Source organism: Macrosteles quadrilineatus, unplaced genomic scaffold, assembly GCF_028750875.1.
Source record: "Macrosteles quadrilineatus isolate MER2022 unplaced genomic scaffold, UCM_ALF_1.0 Scaffold_8__2_contigs__length_117827958, whole genome shotgun sequence".
Lineage (NCBI taxonomy): Eukaryota > Metazoa > Arthropoda > Insecta > Hemiptera > Cicadellidae > Macrosteles > Macrosteles quadrilineatus.
The window spans coordinates 33707946-33726588 of record NW_026542601.1 but is presented as its reverse complement, the minus strand read 5'-3'; the positions used below and the strand labels follow the sequence as shown (position 1 = coordinate 33726588).

General features: G+C 35.6%; 1 protein-coding gene across 1 annotated transcript in view; it reads right to left on the bottom strand.

The window, feature by feature from the left end:
- Window positions 1–1782: 1782 nt before the first annotated feature.
- The window catches only part of LOC129001464 (heparan-alpha-glucosaminide N-acetyltransferase-like), a 30233-nt gene continuing 13372 nt past the window's right edge, over window positions 1783–18643 (bottom strand). The window contains exons 7-13 of the mRNA XM_054428761.1: window positions 18095–18202; window positions 17697–17955; window positions 13414–13604; window positions 9169–9263; window positions 6914–7038; window positions 6379–6562; window positions 1783–2803 (exon numbers count right to left, since the gene is read on the bottom strand). Of these exons, the coding sequence (XP_054284736.1) occupies window positions 2622–2803; window positions 6379–6562; window positions 6914–7038; window positions 9169–9263; window positions 13414–13604; window positions 17697–17955; window positions 18095–18202 (1144 nt within the window). The 3' untranslated portion in view covers window positions 1783–2621. The remainder of the gene's footprint in view (window positions 2804–6378; window positions 6563–6913; window positions 7039–9168; window positions 9264–13413; window positions 13605–17696; window positions 17956–18094; window positions 18203–18643) is intronic.

Sequence of the window (18643 nt, the reverse complement as noted above, 5' to 3'; positions counted from 1 at the left end):
GAGTATGTTTATAAATTCCCACGAGGTACAGATTGGGGCTAAACCGTACAGCTCTGGTACAGGGTGCTGCTCATGTTCAGGGTGGGTCCATTCAGCTTGCAGTGCTGCGGAGTCCGCAGAGAACTACATTTGTGGACTTTTTCTTCTTTCTTTTAATTTTGGGAGGAAATATTATAACTTTTTCATAAACTTCATGTTTTTCATGAAGGTTGATTTTTGAAATTTTATTTCTTCTAAAATGTTAAATTGTAATACACTGTTTCTTAACTACAACCTTTATATAGTAATAAAAAGTATTTGTACAGTTATTTGTTACAGTAGTATTATACTAGGTGTGCAATGCAGTTGTATGCTTGCAATATTGAGTGGAGCTAGCATATTAATCCAATACTTTTCTAAAGTCAATTTTACATCTATTCCTCGCAAATGAGATTAAATACTTGCAGATCCAATGTCAATGGTATATTTGGTTCACTTAAATGGGATGTCTATTTGCAGTATTCTAAGTCAATTATAAGTCTGGTTCACGCAAATGAATTGTCTACTTGCAGAAACCAAAGTTTATGTTTCATCTGGTTCTCATATTTTAAATGTCTAATTACAGTATCCAATGCCAATGATACATTTGGTTCGGGTAATAAAATGCCTATTTGCATTATCCATAGTCAATGGTACGCCATTGCAAAGTCAATGATACGTCGGGTTCACGTAAACGAATTGTTTACTTGAAGTATCCAAACTCATTGGAGCATTTGGTTCATGTAAATGAATTGTCTACTTGCAGGATCCAAAGCAGTGGTTCATTTGATTCACATAAATGGAGTGTCTATTTGCAGTATCCAAAGTCAATGGTACGCATGGTTCACGTCAATGGAATGTCTACTTGCAGTATTCAAACTCAATTGTATGTAGGCCTAGATGGTTCACATAAACGGAATGGCTATTTGGATTATTTAAAGTCAATGGTGCATCAGCCTTATTCCGCCGACCATAATTATTGGTATTTAATTTTGTAGTAAATTATACTCAATGATATTAATCCGATTGTTCTTCCCTTTTTCTCTGTACGGTATTTGTAATATGCTATTGGTATGATTCGTTAAATAACATATATTGCGACACTTGTTTACCTTTTATTGTTATCTCACAAATAATGTCATGGCAACCAATTAACCCATAAGGCCCATGTTAAATTTCCAAAAGTTTGAATTCACTTAGAGAAAAGCCCTGTAGTCCGATTTGTACCATTTCAGATTTATACCTTCCCATGGTCGGTCACTATGATTGTGCTAAATTTGGTGCAGATCGCTTCAGCCGTTCAGGAGGAGTATTTGTAAAACAAAAGCAGGAGTGTAGTATAAGAGCTTCGCTCGCTTCGCTCCGCTCAATTACTAACCTAAACAAATGATTTTTGAACTGTACGGTATAGCCCCTTCCCTGTACGGAATAGCCCCACCCCGCGGGGCTATTTCGTACAAGGTAACTTTTTTTTTAGTTACCAATTTTATTTTTTCATGTAAAAAATGCAATAGTTCCAAAATGTTTATATACAATCAGTAGCCAAATAATTAAATTATATATTGCTTGTGTTTACATTACTTTTACTTCGTAATTTGCGATGTAACTACGAATCTTCCTTATGTGTACGGTATAGCCCTGCTCTCCCTTACACTTAGTCCTAAATACCCCCTAATCAAGGCTCTACTTTATAAAAAAATACAACTAACAACCTCTAGAAGCTGTTTGGGAGAGTAGTTTGATTGGATAAGTATAACAAACAAGCACAGTATAAAATAGTTTATTAAAATATATGCTAAAATAAGTCTCATTGGTTAAATTCATAGACTATAGATTCCAAGTATAAATCACATTAACTTTTGGTCCAGGTGAGTCTGATAAACTGGGGTATGGACCGTTTCTTTAAAAAAAAATATAAAAAATGGTGCTGGCATTGAACTCAAAATAGTTCTTAAAAAAAGCAGTGTACCTAGTGATTTAGCATATTCCCAATTTTCAAAATAATTTCGAAAGTCACATAAATTACTTTTTCCAATCATGACGGCTATTTTCAAACACTTCAGTCTGCTTAGCTCAGCTCATAGAGTGTGTTAGTTTCAAAACTAGTCAAGATTATTCATGTTTTCATTTCATACACCAATCATTATATTTAAATTCAGAATGTTTTTTGATTGGGAATATTGTATTTGTCTTATATAAAAAGTATAGCCTAAGTAAACCACTTTTATAGCTCTTCCTTTATGCTACTATGAACATTTTTGTTTCCTATTTTTGTTTTCAAATTATGATGGATTTAAGAAGTTTTACTTGATCAAAAAACTATAAAACTACTTTAAACAGTTTTGCTTTACCTTTGTTGAATAAGTGAGCAAGAAGTGTTATATCTGTTATATGTAGCATTAACTTCCCTATGTGTTTATTGAGTTCTACCAGAATGAAAAAAATAAAACAACAATAAAAATGTCAAATGTTGACCCATCTTTACAGCAAACTCATTCAGTCTCAAATTAGTCAAAATATCAAGTCGCTGTGTCCTAAAAATAAAAAATCAACTGTTTCTAGCAGGATAACACTTCAGCATCTATAGTCGATAGTTAAAATGCTCAAATAGAGACAAATATCTGGTATCTTTCCAGTACCCAGGCTACAAGAAGCCAAGCGAAAACTCCAACAACGTTCATCGAGAGTAGTTCTCCATGGTTTGTAACGTCACTAGGCTTCCAACTCCAAGGGAACGTGTGCTTCAGAAGAATATGTCCGGTGTAGAGAAGAATAGCATTCATCCCTGCCAACATAAACAGTAGTCAATGGTCAGTTTGTTTAGCATAATAATTTACATGAAGGCTGGATAAAAATTCAAAAATTGCCAAGGTTTGCAGTACAAGGAAATTAAAAACTAATACAATACAAGTTTATTCACAGAACCTAGCCAAACACACCATTTGTCTAAAACTACATATTAAGACGAATCTGTTGACACCTTAAAAGTTTAAATCGGTCCATAAATAAGGGAGGAGTTGCGTTAACAAAAACCGGCTTCACGTATTATATATATAGATGTGTTTCTGTAATGGATCCTTTACCTTAAAAAAAGTTAAAGTAAAAAATGTACTAAATAAAATTATGAACAAGAGGATAGTTGCTGACCTAACCTCATTAATGGACACTGCTAATTTTATGGTTGGCCTAAGGAAATTCACCCTTCACTAACAATTAGAATAAGCCTATATATCAATAAAGCAATCGTTAAGTTTATTATTATTGACCTGTATTAAATAAAATAGAGTTTATTTTATGACGTACGGTAGTATTGTTACTTAGTTTTCACATTTATATTTGTTGGCTTTCAATACTTCTGGTTCATTCTTAAATCAGCACGAACCAAAAAAGTTGATTATCAGTGTTTACTGTCTATTTTAGTGATGGTCGGATCCGGATATCGGACTACCGGATCCGCCGGATCTGAGCTAGAACCGACGCCCGATCGTATCCACAAAAAATCGGATCTTGGGCTGGATTCGGTTTTAATGGATCCAATTTTATTTATACTATTAACACAAAATGGACGAGTATTCGAGATTTTGAGTTTGAGTAAAGTACAATATAGAAATAAGCAAGAGGTAGTTGTCCTAACCTATTTTTATAGCTGTCACGACAGAATAGGTCAACTCAAAGCAGTCGCCGGCGCGGCGACTGACTGGCAATGGCAATGTTATACTGACTTGACACAGATTAGAATGACATGACCGGTAGTGATTTTGTTTTAAAGTAGGCCTACTGTTTCACAATAGAAAATTTCACTACTGAACTACGTAAGCAATAAATTTATGTTTATAAAAGTCAGAATAGAAACACTATAAAGGCAAAACAATAGACGGGAGGCAGGCGTTGTGCAATGACCTTGAAATGAGCGGAATAGTAACATCGAGTAGGGGAAGGGAAGGGTGAGACCTTTGAGCTATATTTAGACTAGACTTTCACCACTTCCCAAATGGCTGGGTACGGGGATTACAATAGCAGGTTTTTTCCTTGCCTGGTTTGACTTTTGTCTTTTTGTGTAGGAGATTTGAATAATCAAAAATATAATTTGAATTGACCACAATTATTTAGCATTGATAATACAATTTGCAAGGGACCAGGAGGAAATAGAACAAAACACTAAAATTAATAGGATAACAAACAAAGTAAACAACAAATTAAATACAGAACACGGTGATTTAACACTGTCACTGTCACTCGATTTTGTTGTCTAGAAGGGTCGGTGAACTAATCAATAAATAGCCAAAACCAGTTTCCTCCCCCTCTAACCACCACCCCTCCCCCCTAAGCCGGGAGGCCCAACAATTTGTCCTTGAAACACCCTAGCCTCTGAAACAATAACCCTTACACCTGCGTTGCTGTTTTGACAACAGGTTTATGAATGCGTTCACTATTTTCCAGAATTAACTATCAATTATTATTATTTGCAAGTTACAAATAGGAAACTACATGACATTATGGTACATATTCAATGGCCCATGTATTATCAAAAATTTATAATTGATTACCTACTTATTTTGATAATAAAAAGCATTCATTACAGCACGCAGCACTTATTGATATATATATATATATATATATACTGTCAAAGTATCTGTTACTTTATACAAAATAAAATAGGTACAAAATTGTGTGGCCAGTCAAAATTTATAAACAAACATTTTATTCTATAAAATACAGATGGTAAATAGGGGTTGGTTTAGAGGAAATAAAATACAAAACAGATTAATTAATTATTTTGATAAACGATAGAAAGGTTATGGGGTTGATTGAACTAAAATAACCACAGGGAATCTTAAGTAGAAAAGTCGTCAACCACAATCTGTTAAATCAGTACCTACATCGTTAGAGAGAGAGGGGGGGGGAGAGAGAGAGATAGCAGATAGGGGCGTTTGATAGGGAATCTGAAAAAGTAAACAAACAAGGAACAACGACGCGACAATACTCGTTTATAACCTTATTGTCAAATCTAGGTCTTTGTAAGACAAAAGAAAATCACACCGTTTTAAACTTTAACCTAATTTTATACTCTTTACAAACAAACACGTCCTACATAATGGTTCTTGATATTTATCAATGTATCTTAGCAATCGTCACTTGCTCCATTGAAACACGAACGTCGATTGGCTGACATGACAGTGCAGCGTGGCCTCTCGACCAATGAGAACTCTTGTTACATACTTTGATTTATCTTAGATGGTCAACATTTACCATTCATTATAATATTACAAAATCGACATGGACTATGCATATGGTGTTTTTCAATCAAAACTTATGTTATAGTAGCACTTAAAACTTCACTTAAACTCTTAAACTAGGTAGATAGTACAGATATAATATGGATCTACTTTTTGGTGCAATAGGCAAGTGCAAGCCTAACCCTCTGACTTCGATGTTGTAATTGAATCGAATTTTTCTAATGATGCGTAATGCAGGGATGAAACTGAACATTTAGACAAGTTTAGGTTATTTATTTTGTTCTAAAAATAAAAATAATACATTTAAAGATCTGACTTATTGATACAGACATTTTTTTAGTATAATTTCGTGTTGAGGACACTCGCGCGCCGGTTGTCTGAGACTGAATTCTGACTGTCTGACATCTTGAAATGTAGATTGTATTGTGTTGTGCAATATCATCTGCCTGCAGAGAGAACAGCTGAAAATAAACTTTAGCTGTTTTGAACTAAATAGTGTGCTAAGTTGGTTACTAAAGTTGTTAGCGTGATTACAAAACTAATAGATATCAAATAAATAAATGTTAAAATAAAATATCTATCCATCCCTGTCGGCTGTCGGTATCGGCGGAATCGGGCGAAATCGATGTTTGGCAATCGATTCTTGATACCGATATTCCTAGTATCGGCAATGTCCGAGTATCGGTGGTAGCGATAATTGACACTTCCCTATCTAAAACTCATTTTGGAGTCCTGAATTATTAGTTTTAAATATGCATCGGGACGGAATCGTTGCATCGGGAGCTAACCGATGCATCGGTCTTTTTCGATGCATCGATGCCAAATCGATGCATCGTGATTTCGATGCATGCTGAATCGAATCGCGATTCGATGCATCGAATCGAATCGAATCGAAATTTCGATGCATTTTCGATGCATTGCACACCCCTACTAGTAATTGACTGTCTTAATTTTTATTTAATTTTTAGTCGACTATGCAAACTGCGGCTAAATACAGAGACATTTTTTAATATCTAATAAGCAGTACCAGGGTTAATCTCAATCGCTAACCTTATTTATTACAGAAAGAAAATCACCTGTGTCAGTGCTGTTATCAGTGGTCAAATAAAAAATAAACACTCACCTGCAGACTTAAACATCCCTCCCGTACACCAGCGACAGTGGTCGATGAGGAGGAAGGCGAGGGTGAATACAAGAAAGGCGAAGGATGACGTGAGAAGAGCGTAGGAGACTGACCACAGCTGTTTGTTGACGGGAATAAAACCTCCTTCTACAGACCAACCGCAGAGGAAACCAGCAAACAGACCCTGAGTGAGGAAAAAAATCAAATCAAATGATTTTTTATAAAAAAATTAAAATCAAATTATTTGACTTTTTAATGTGAAAGTGTGAAATTTTCCCAAATTTCCCAGACAGGAAATAAACTATTACCGTAGGTGGTAAGAACTTGACTTGGACTGATTCTTTTCTTGTAAATATTGAACCTAGTTTTTTTTTTACTTTTATATATTTTTATTCAAACCCCAATGTTTTTATAATCAAAGCTTTGAAGCATTCTACTCTTCCAATAATTGTGAAGACCCGCTACCAGTCAACATCACAAAACATACATAGCTTGAATGAGAATCTTAAACAATTGAACATTTTAAAGATCTTACGGTGATGAGAGCCCAAAACAGCCAACGTAGAGAGCGAGACACGGTGGAGTTATAACTGAGGATAATATAACCAGCTTGAACACCCAAGTAGACCGTCAGGCATGTTGTCAGGGTTCCAAGAATACCTGAAACAGATCAATATACAATAGCTAATATCAAACATACTAAGATCCATAGCTTCTTTTAATACAAGGCTGCTGTGTTGGTGTGCGACATCAGACATCACATCAGCCAGACTTTTACCATGGTGTAATGGGCAAATTTTGTAAGGGGTAAATTTTTTTTAATTATATACACGAACGATTAATCGCGGCGGTTCGTCACGACGGCAACAATGTCAAACATGTCCACTGCAGCTAGTCATGTCTCCTAGTTCGAGACTCGGCCGCTGTCACCTTGAAGCGCTGCCGTAGACGTGGTGGGGAGAAGCCGAGACCAGCGGACAGTGGACAAGTCTTGAGAGAGACAGTCGGCGTCGAGCGTTAGGTTCGCGCACACCAACCAACCCTCCTTAGGCCGTGCGAGCGAACCAAATAATAAGGTATCCGGACAAAGGCGAGAGTAACCTGGATGCAAATCTGGAAGTGTCGTGTTACGTAAGTACACTGTATATAGCTAGCGTATACGTTGTATTCATCCCCGTATCCACTTTGGCGAGGGAAATTGCGTTATTTATTAGGCTATTCTAGGACGTTTATCGTAGTTTATTATAGAATAACGTAGTTTATCGACCGACGCTGCGAGTGTAGTGTCGCAGTCACATACGCCGACTTTTAGTCATCCAAAGTGGTTTTGTTTTATTGTAATCAAGAGTTTTTATTTATTTTCCTTAAAGCCAAGAAGAATTGGCGTATGCGCCTTCTACGTTTTAATTTTATTTCATTATTTACTTATCGCGAGTTAGCGTAGTTTTTCTTTTAATTCCGAGAAGATTATTTTTAGTTTTATTTCGAGAAGTGAGACCTTTCGTTAAGCCTAGGAGCTGGCTCTTTATTTTATATCCTAATCATCGCCTAGTTATCTATCGGCCCCGAGTAATTAACTTCGACTTGGCCTTGTCAGCGCGTCGCTGTGCTGACACCAAGTTATAGGAGTAACTATAGTTAGTGTATTCCTTAATAGCAACTCGTGTACGGTGCGTCGACGTGCCGAGTTGTGTACTAGCAGATCGGCGCGACATTAACATCTACGAAGATCTAGAAGTGGTAAGCGAGCGACGAGGACTGTCAGCGAGACCCTGGACTACTCGAGCTGTCCGAGCAAATCGGAGGTAAGTTTACGATAGGTGCCCTACCCGACATAAACACCTCACAATGGTAATAACAATAATAAGTAATAACAACGTGTAAACATAAATAACTTTTTTATCAGCATCATACATGTTATTAAATTACCTGAAGGCTCAGAAAATACGTCAAATAAAACTTGTAATAATATATTTACACTTATACTGTTTACTCACAAGACGAATCCAATTCGCCTATTGTGTCTGATGATGATTGGATTGGAGTGTTCAATCGAAATCGATCACCACTTCCACTCTTTTATATGTTTTTAACTTGTGAGTAAACAGAATGAGTGTAAGTAGATTATTACAAGTGTTAATAGACATATCTTCTGTGCTTTCAAAATAAACATTGCACATAAGTTCTATTATGAATTAGTGCAACAGCTGTTTTGGTAGACGTGATAGGCATTGCCACATTAGTCTCGCCGGGACCTTGTGTTAGAGGAGGTTAGGATAGATCAAATCAATGATTTTACAGATATCAATATCAGTCAATTAAGTAAAACTTATGATACCGAGATTCCAATCCAAGACTTCCTGCATACAAAAATGGATTGAGATAAAACCAGGCCATGAATTTTTTTTTATACATTATTTTATCTGACAGCCAATTTATTAAATAAATAGCTACCTACGCCTTTTTCCACGAATGAGAAAGTTCTGTGATTTATGTATTAATTCTAGGACGTGTTTTTTAATCCGTTATTAATTTGTTATTTTCGTTATATTTTGTTATTTATTTATTAATTCACCTCGCTCCAAGTTTGGTCCTATGAAAAGTTAGCTTGTATGTTTTAATACTTAAAAGTTCTTTAAGCACAACTATTTGATCTAACTACAATTGGCTACTTGTATTAATGACTTTTATTAATTTATAGTTCATAGTTGATGATTGACAACATCATACGCAACACTAATGCTATTTAACAATAGAAATATTGAATATCGAATATAGGAAAAAACATACCTTCAGGGTCAAACGGAACATTAGTATGATAGACCCTTTTGACAGGACCGCGCGGATAAAGATGAGAATCTCCAAACACCTGGCTGTCAATGTATCTGTCGGAACACACAAAAGTTAAAAAACTTGTAACCTACTGATTTTTTTTTACCTGAGTTAACTAAATGTGGTTTTGGCACTTAATGGTATTTTCATGTTACAACGGTGCAGTAGTTCATCTAAGGGCTACATTTCAACTTAAGTTGTAACTTGTCTCAAGATGGGTTGCAGCAAAGCGTTTTGAAACTTTGGTTAGTATTTTTTATTTCATTGGCACCGACATTCCTGAGAGAAAAGATTTTACATCATACTTTAACCCACTCATATACTTGCACGGGACATATCCGTCCCACCGCTTTTGCGCTCTTGCATTCCTAGACGGATCTATTCCGTACTGGGACATTGCTACTAGTTCCGACATTATTCTTAGGGATCACAGCACTTGTCGGGTCAAAAATTATTTTCTGTTCATCTGCAACTAGTGTACCTGTTGCTCGAATTCGAGCAATTGCGAAGCATTACAGGCGTTATTTTAAAACTAATAACAGTCATAGGCCTAATTTCCGATGACTTTATAAGAGTCGACTCAAAGATTATGGAAATACTCAAGATGTACACAGCAGTTAGATATAATCAAATTTGTTTGTAAATATCTTATCTTTTTTCAAAAGCTGACCTTGTTTTTTAGTGTTTTCTACAAATTTTCCCCACTCATAGCCGCATTAGGTTGTCTATAATAACGATTATATATGAAAAAAAAAACATTATTTCTATATCTTCTACTGTACTTGGTTGTGTTCTATGACTTTCCTGTTTCCATTGTTTGAAAATCGGCTCTTTCAATTATTGCTCAAGAAATGTAGCACAGTGTTAATTCAGTTTTATTTTTAGTACATCAAACTGTCCAGTTTTTCTCACTTTTTTCCATTGTAATTTTAAAAATTACACCAACCAAGTATCGTCTACTACAGATGCAATACGCCAAAGAATATCGTCTATGTGCAATCTTCAAGAAGTGGTAAAAAATGCAGAAACCAACCCATACAATAGATATAAGTTAACTCCATAAGAAATAATTTTAAGAGTTACTGTGAAATTAGGATTTTCCACTGATTTGGTAATAGAACATAATATTGCAAAACATGGCATGATTCAGAAGAAAATCGATTTTAAAATCAGAAAAAAACCATTGCAACTTTAAAGGCCTCCGGGGTAGAGCCCCAAGGGAATTTACCTCGTTTCTCTTTTGAGGGCTCACCTACAGACCAATACCTTTCTTTAGACACCCCTACCAAGTTTCTACACCCAGCCGTTCTCTCAAATTAGCTGTGACAAAAACCCCGTTTTCCTCCATAAGAATAACATGGGATGGGGCTTTAAAGGCCACTTGGGCAGAGCCCCGAGGGAATTTACCACTTTTCTCTTTTGATGGCTCATCTACAGACCAAGACCTTTCTTTAGACACCCCTACCGAGTTTCTACGCCCAGCCGTTCTCTCAAAATAGCTATGACAAAGAAAAACAGTTTCAAATTAATATATAGATAGTTATGGTGTATATTTAGTTTTTAAAGATGATTTAAATTTAGAAACTGAGGCAATGTTTTTTATCTCAGCAGGTAGTTTATTGTAAACTTTTGGCCCTATATAATGAGGAGATAAATGAAATATTTTAAGCCTATGTTGAATTGGTTTTATAATATTTTTGAATCTTGTGTTATGTGTATGAGATGGTTGACAGTCCATGAATGTATCAAAATCGCTTTTAACCATTAATGCCAATTTGTATATATAAGAGCTAAAAAAGGTCAAAATTTTAAACTGAATAAATAAATCTTTACAATGTGTTCTATTGGGAACTCTGGCCATTATTCTTACTGCTCTTTTTTGAAGGACAAATATTTTTTTGGCCTGACTTGATGAGCCCCATACAGTAATTCCATAATTCATAATCGATGAAAAATATGCATGATATACTGCTATTTAAGTTTTTAAATTAGTAGTATCCCTGATTATCGTAAGAACAAATGTTGCTGAACGTAGTCTTTTTGATAGGTTTTTAATGTGATTTTGCCAATTTAATTGTGAATCAATATCAATTACCAGATAATTTATTGATTTTTGTGAGTGAATTGAATTAAAGTTTGTATTTAAACAGATTTCTTGGTTAATATTGGATGCAGAAAACTGAATTAGTTGGGTTTTTTCTACTTTCATGGACAGACCATTTACTGCAAACCAGTCCCCGAGAAGTTGAAATTCCTGAGTTATTGAGGCTTGTATGATGTCATTGTTCTGTCCTGTACAAATTAGAGCTGTATCATCTGCATATTGAAAGGTAGACATCTTAGTAGCTTTACATAGATCATTAACATATATAATTAATAAACAAGGGCCAAGAATGGAGCCCTGAGGAACTCCACAGGGGTTTATGTTCCACTCTGATTTATGATTTCTCTGCATTTTTTGTACAATAAGTCTTTGTTTTCGGTTTTTTTAATAGGATCCAAACCACTTTAATTCAGTGTTTTTTATTCCATGCTTACTTAGTTTTTCTAAAAGTATATCATGATCCACACAGTCAAAAGCCTTGGATAAGTCACACAGCACACCCTAAGTCTTCTGCGAACCATCCAAGGCCTTCGCAATGCAGTAAATTATTTTTGTTATGGATTTTTCAGTACTAAGCCCTGGGCGGAAACCAAACTGTGACGGATTTATTAGATTATTGCTTTCCAAAAATTCTGTTAGCTGAATCTTAACAATTTTTTCAAAAATCTTTGAAAAACATGGCAAAATTGCTATAGGACGGTAGTTAAAAGGATCGTTGACATCACCCTTTTTGAATAGCGGTTTAATCTCAGCAAACTTAAGCTTATCAGGAAAAACACCCTCGTCAAGGGACTGATTTACTATTTGGCATAATGGATGTTCGATAAATTTAAAGACTCTTTTAACGACAAAAAGAGGAATATCGTCCCAACCTGAGGACTTAGTGTTACTGAGAGATGCAAAAACTTTTCTTAATTCGTTAATTGAAACCTTTCTAAATTTAAATGTGAATTTGGAAGGTGGATGATTTTTAGTTAGTAGCTGAATGGCTTTAGATTTATCTGTTGACTGGTTAGCATACTGAGAAATATTAATAAAAAAATTATTGAAGTTATTTGCTACCGCTACTGCAGAATTTTGTGTATTCCATTCATGTTGGAATTTAATTTCTACTGGGGTATCAGATATTTGCTTATTAAGTCCTGTTTCATTTTTCACTACTACCCAAGATGCTTTACTTTTATTTTTAGACTTATTAATAAAGTCATCATTAGCTTTAAGTTTTGCTAGTGCAACTACTTTTTTGAAAACCTTTCTGTAGTTTTTGTAATAAGTTAAAAACTGAGGGTTTCGATTCCATTTTGATTCTTGGTGCAACTTACTTTTATTATCTGCAGAAATCTTTATTCCTGTTGTTACCCAGTTGTTTTTCTTCCGTTTATTCTTTGGGCAGTCAATTTTTTTAGGATCTTTTCAGTCAAATTACTTTAAGGATATAAGTTGTATATTTATACACTAGATTTATACACAACTAGAATGCCATTTAGAGCTGACAGTGATTCAAATTTATCACTATCCTACTCAATTCATAAATAGTAAACAGGAACCTATGCAAATATTTGCCTGTAGTTAAATCACAGACGATGGCTTAACCTAACAAAACTTGGAAAACTAATTCTTTGTTTGAAGTTCATTGTTGGTGATGGTGAGTTAATGTTGTTCAAAGGTTTATTGCGGACATTTTTCATCACGAATGTAAAAAACAATACACAACGTTTTGGGATCTGGAATCTGATCCCGTCCTCAGGTGAAAAAAACTTAACTAACACATTACAACTAACAATACACAAACGCCCAACCTAAGTTTTTTTCACCTGAGGACGGGATCAGATTCCAGATCCCGAAACGTTGTGTATTGTTTTTTACATTCGTGATGGAAAATGTCCGCAATAAACCTTTGAACAACATTGGAAAACTATTTGATCACATTTGAAATACTCATTGATTTTGCAAACGAATTGAGATGCAATTAAATCTAAGGGTAGCCTAATTTAAAAAAAAAACCATTTAACAGCAAAAATCTTGCTTGAGTATTAATCTTATTTGACATACTTCTGAGTTAACAAAAGGACTAATTATATTTTTTCATGTAAGATTACCTGGCTGCTCCTCCTGTACAGTTCGGGTAGGCTCCATGATCACCCAGGCCACCCGGACCAATGTAACCCGTGGGACACCCGGGAACCGGGTGGAACATGGTGAAATAGAGATGAACACCCATAAGAGTGAGGATGACAATCCACTGTCGCCAAGTGTCGACCAGCTCTGAGAAAGACAGCCAGCGACCGTACTGAAGACAAAATAGAGAAATGGAAACAACTTGCTGGTTAGTTTGTTTATACTTTATAACTTTAAATGATGTAAAACTAGTATCTTTACTAACTCTTGTGCACAGTAAGCCTTCAGCAGATTTCTCTTAGCAGTGTCTGAGATTACTCCCCTCTAGCCTGTCAAAAAAGGTGGTCAGTTAATCTGTTCTAAAATTAAAACTTTTTGGTTTAGCCGTCATTTTCTGGAAACCAAGATACTTCCATTCATATCCGTATTGTTGTAATAGATTTGAATAGTGTCTGTGAAGACCTAGCTTCGTAATAAGTTTTGTCATGTTGGCCTGATTGCACATTCATGACTCATTCTTCACAGTTTCAGATAGCCAATTTGTTGGAATATCAAGTGTCAAATTAACAGGTGTCAACTGTATTTGTAGGTCAGATCAAAATAATTAAGTGAAAGTGTATAAAAAATAACAGTTCAGCCAACTGACAAAGTACCTTCTCCAATTAGCTTAACATTAAAATTGAACTTTTCACTACTTTTACAAGTAAAACAATAAAAACAATTGAATGGCTCCGCCGTACAACGTTGTAACTGACAATATTTTCAAAACTGGCTTAACTGCAGAACAACGTTGTATTCGTTAGTCTGTGCCGTGTGGTAAATCTATTTCTCGCTAAAACTGATGTTGGCAGCCCTGCACAGCTGATCAAAGTGGCGGGAATCGGGCCTCAAGCGCCAGCACAACGTTGTAACCTGCAAACATGTCTGCCGGCGGAAGCCTTGTTCTGTCACCGGGGGACCAAAAACGGCTTAATAATGGGAAAAAAGGAAGATTCGACCACAGGAGTGGAAGGATAAGCACCGCAAGGCATGTAGGGATAGTGGAAATCCCTATATTTCGAAGAGGAAGAAGCCAGTGCCTGGAAAATTGCCACCACAAACGGTAAGCAGAACAACGTTGTATCTAAAACCACGGAACAACGCTGTATCTACGCCCATTAAACATTGCAACCGACATAGTTTATACTATACCTAAGTTGGGGGTTTCTGGTAATACGCATATCAGTACAGTAACTCTAAATCCATTTATAAGCTTTCCCACCGTTAGGTTGTGATGTAAGACTATTTTTTTTTTTTACAAATTAAAAGGGTAATGTAGCCTATGTAACCAAACACCCGTAAAGCCCAAAACCGAAATTAAATCAGGGATATATAACCAAAAAGATCCCTTGGTTTAGTTTTATCTTTTTTGATTTATATAATTTTTCATGTCGAATAAAAAATGTCATTCACTCAAATCGTTTGTGTAGTTCTAAAAGTTAAACAAAATGAACATGTTTAAACGTAAAAAGTGAAAGTAAAAATTTAAAGTAAAATTAAAATTAAAGTAATTACAGTAACTTAAAGTAAAATTAAAATGTGCACTAAAACCTTTTAAGACTGAAAAATTATCACAATTTCAATTTTTACAGATCGTCCAGTGTCATTGCAAGTTCCATTGTAAGCAACTTTCTCATGAAGAAATACTACGCCACTTCAAAGATTTTTATGGATTGGACTACAATAAGCAAACTGCCTTCCTCGCCAATGCTTGCATCAAGGTAGTAGACATCCATCGCCCTACGGTGAGTGTGGATATTTCTAGGAGACACTGTACAGTGGAATACTATATTCCAAGAAGAGACACTAACGTTCGTGTTTGTCAGAAAGGAATTTGTCATATTTTTCAAATTACTCCTCGTAGAATCCAGATGCTTGTTGAAAAAATCAAATTTAATAAGCCCTTGAATGACTGTCGTGGGGCCCATGGTAAACATGAGAAGGTCCCTGAAGAAATCAGAGATTTAATTAGACATCATATCCGTTCATTTCCTAGTCAGGAAAATCATTATTCACGCAGGGACAGCCAGTCCAAGTGTTTAGATCCCAATTTGAGCATTTCAAAAATGTATGAACTTTTTCGAACTGCACACCCGGAAGCCAATGTAAAACTCCACCTGTACCGAGATATTTTTAATGCTGATTTTAACTTAAGATTTGGTTTGCCCAGGTCCGATACATGTGCCACATGTGACCGCTTCTTTATTAAGTTAATTGATTGTAAAACCGAAGATGAAAGAAAAATAATAGAGACCGAAAGTAAGCTACATCATTTTAAAGCAGATGCGGCCTATAAAGCCCTGGAGCGTGACAAATTAGATGCAGAGGTAAACTCAAATGATTTAGTACTCTGTGTAGATCTCGAACAGGTATTATTTTGCCCCAATCTCACACATAACAATGTGTTTTACCAACGCCAGCTTTCATGCTATAATCTAGCTATACATAACATGGGAAACAATGAAGCATATATGTTTTTCTGGAACGAGACGGTAGGCAAACGTGGATCAGCGGAAATTGCATCATGTCTCTTAAAGTATGTTGAGCTTCATGTTCCGAAAATGACACCAGGTCAAACTCGCACACTAAAGCTTTGGTCAGATCGTTGCATTGGCCAAAATAATAACTGGAGAATGATAAGTGTGCTGCAGCATCTCGTAGTAAATGGATACTTCACAGTAGTAGAACAAAAGTTTATGACTACGGGGCACAGCTTTTTGCCATGCGATAGGGATTTTGCCCTCATTGAAAAGGCAAAAAAAGGCAAAAGAGTGTATGTACCTTTTCACTGGGTCGAGGTAATAGCAAACGCAAACTCAAAGCATCCTTTCAAAGTTTGTGTTATGAAAACTGAGGATTTTAGAAACACTGATATTGCGACAAAAAGTTTGTCAACTAAAAATTTTAACATCACAAACAATGTTTGGTATCAAATAACTGCAGACGATCCAACTACTCTGAGAGGCAGAACATCCCACAATGTCCTTCAGCCGTGGAACAGCCACATTTTGGCTAAGGTTATCAAGGAACCAAAAGACACTGCATCTACATCTGCAACGAAGAATTGTGATGCATCTACATCTACAAAGAAGATTTCAAAGAAGAGATCCAAGAAGGAAACGAGAATATATCCCCCTGTAAGAATAGAGAACTTCCCGCGGTTGTATGAAGGACCATTGCCGATAAAGGCTGACAAGAAAAAGGACCTATTGGATATGTGTCAATACATACCTCAAGAGTATGTACCGTTTTATGAAAATATTAAAGTTGAAAACGAACAAAATACCTAAGTATTTCAAAAGTGTTTTTAGCCAGGGCTTATATCTGCACTTTTAGAATACTTTACCTAAACTTTGGCTTTCTATTACCAGGATTTTTATATAGATTACATTGTAATATTATTACAATATTTTATAACTTTATGTATCTTTTATATTGTTGATAATATCTTTTATATCTTAGAACCAACAATTCACCTTTTTTACAATATGTATCCTGTAAAAATATATTTTTAAGAAACTACGATGTTGTGTTTTTCTTCAGCCTGTTTATGTTTAATATAAATTGTCCGTAGAACAACGTTGTAACTGACGTCTGTTACTACGGAGTCCGTAGAACAACGTTGTAACTAACGTCAGTTACTACGTTGTTCCGTGTGATTTTGAGGTTAAAAAGGTCATTACTCTTTTGTGAAGTGCCCAAACAAGGTTATGTACATAAATATATATTAATCAGGTACAAAACCTAGATTAGTCTAAATAGAAATATTAAAAAGTCCATAAATATATCATACAAAAAGTTTTTTTTGTTCCTGTAAAATTTCGATTTTGTAAGTTACAACGTTGTACGGCGGAGCCATTCAATTATACTTCATGAAAATGAAATCAGAGTTGTAATCTATATCTATACATATATAAAACATTTGATTGGTTTTCATGGGGAAAAAAAATTGCATTAACTTTTGAACTGTAATTTTTTTAACAGCAATGAGGTTTGTAGGTTGTACTAGTATGTTTGAGGTTTAAAGGTTTTAACTTCAATTAAACTAGTTCTAGCCGTTTCCACACACTCATGCATACACCCACACATAACCACTTAAACACTACTTTTTTGGGTGCCCAAAAAAGATATTTCCACCCATAACTCAACAATTTTAACAAAAACAATGCTTTCTCCATATACTATACAGGGGGAGAAAGTAACAGTAAAATCTGTAGAAAATTACCTGCAAGCTGGGTTGTTTCTTCATGAATATCGTCTCAAGTGTCGATACAACCAGATGAGCAACTCCTAGCCGCTGCAGCACCCCGCAGAACCTCATGGTGTGGAGGTCATTGTCGTTGTGTGTGTTGAGGATCAGCCCCAGCGCGATGAGGACGGCCGCACGGCGCAGAGACACGTAGAACACATGAGTGCGCGACACACACGAGCGCAACTTGGAGCGATAACTGATCACTAGGCTGACACCCATCACCCATGCAAACCTATAGCATAGGAAGAAGTAGGGTAATACCATCAACTACGGATAGTACTAGACATTCTAGTGGTTTTGAGTTTAAAATAATAAAATGCAACTGTTCGACAGCAGTTTCCATATTTTGTCTGGTTATATTTAAAACTCACCAGGGATATACGACATCAGCAATAGTCAATCCGTTCCACGCAGAGTGTTCAAAAAACCAAAACTTGCCGCCTCCGTAGTTAACGAAAATCATCAAGGCAATGGTAAATCTGTAAAAAACACAAATCAATTTCAGAAATAAAACCAAAGCCGGATTTACATGATACCAGTTGGTGGGACAGTTGTCTTACCCAATTGTCATTGTGGGATATTGAATTGTCTCATTTGGTCTACTTCCGTAGACAACTGAATTTCAGGGCAGTTGGCAAGACGATTGGCCTGAAGTGTTTACACAAAGCCAATAATTTCATACCAGCAAGTTGTCTTCTGGCAATTATTGTCTCACCTACTGGCATTGTGTAAACCCGACTTAAATTTCCTTATCTCCAGATAAAATTTCCTTGTACAGGTATTAACCACCGATATCGGCATTCCTACTTATGTTATATAGTTTGTCATTTTAGAATATTTTAATATATTTGTTTGAGTGAATTGATTTATTTATTTATCAGCAGTTAGGTGGTATAGAGGACTTGGTATTCCTAACTTTG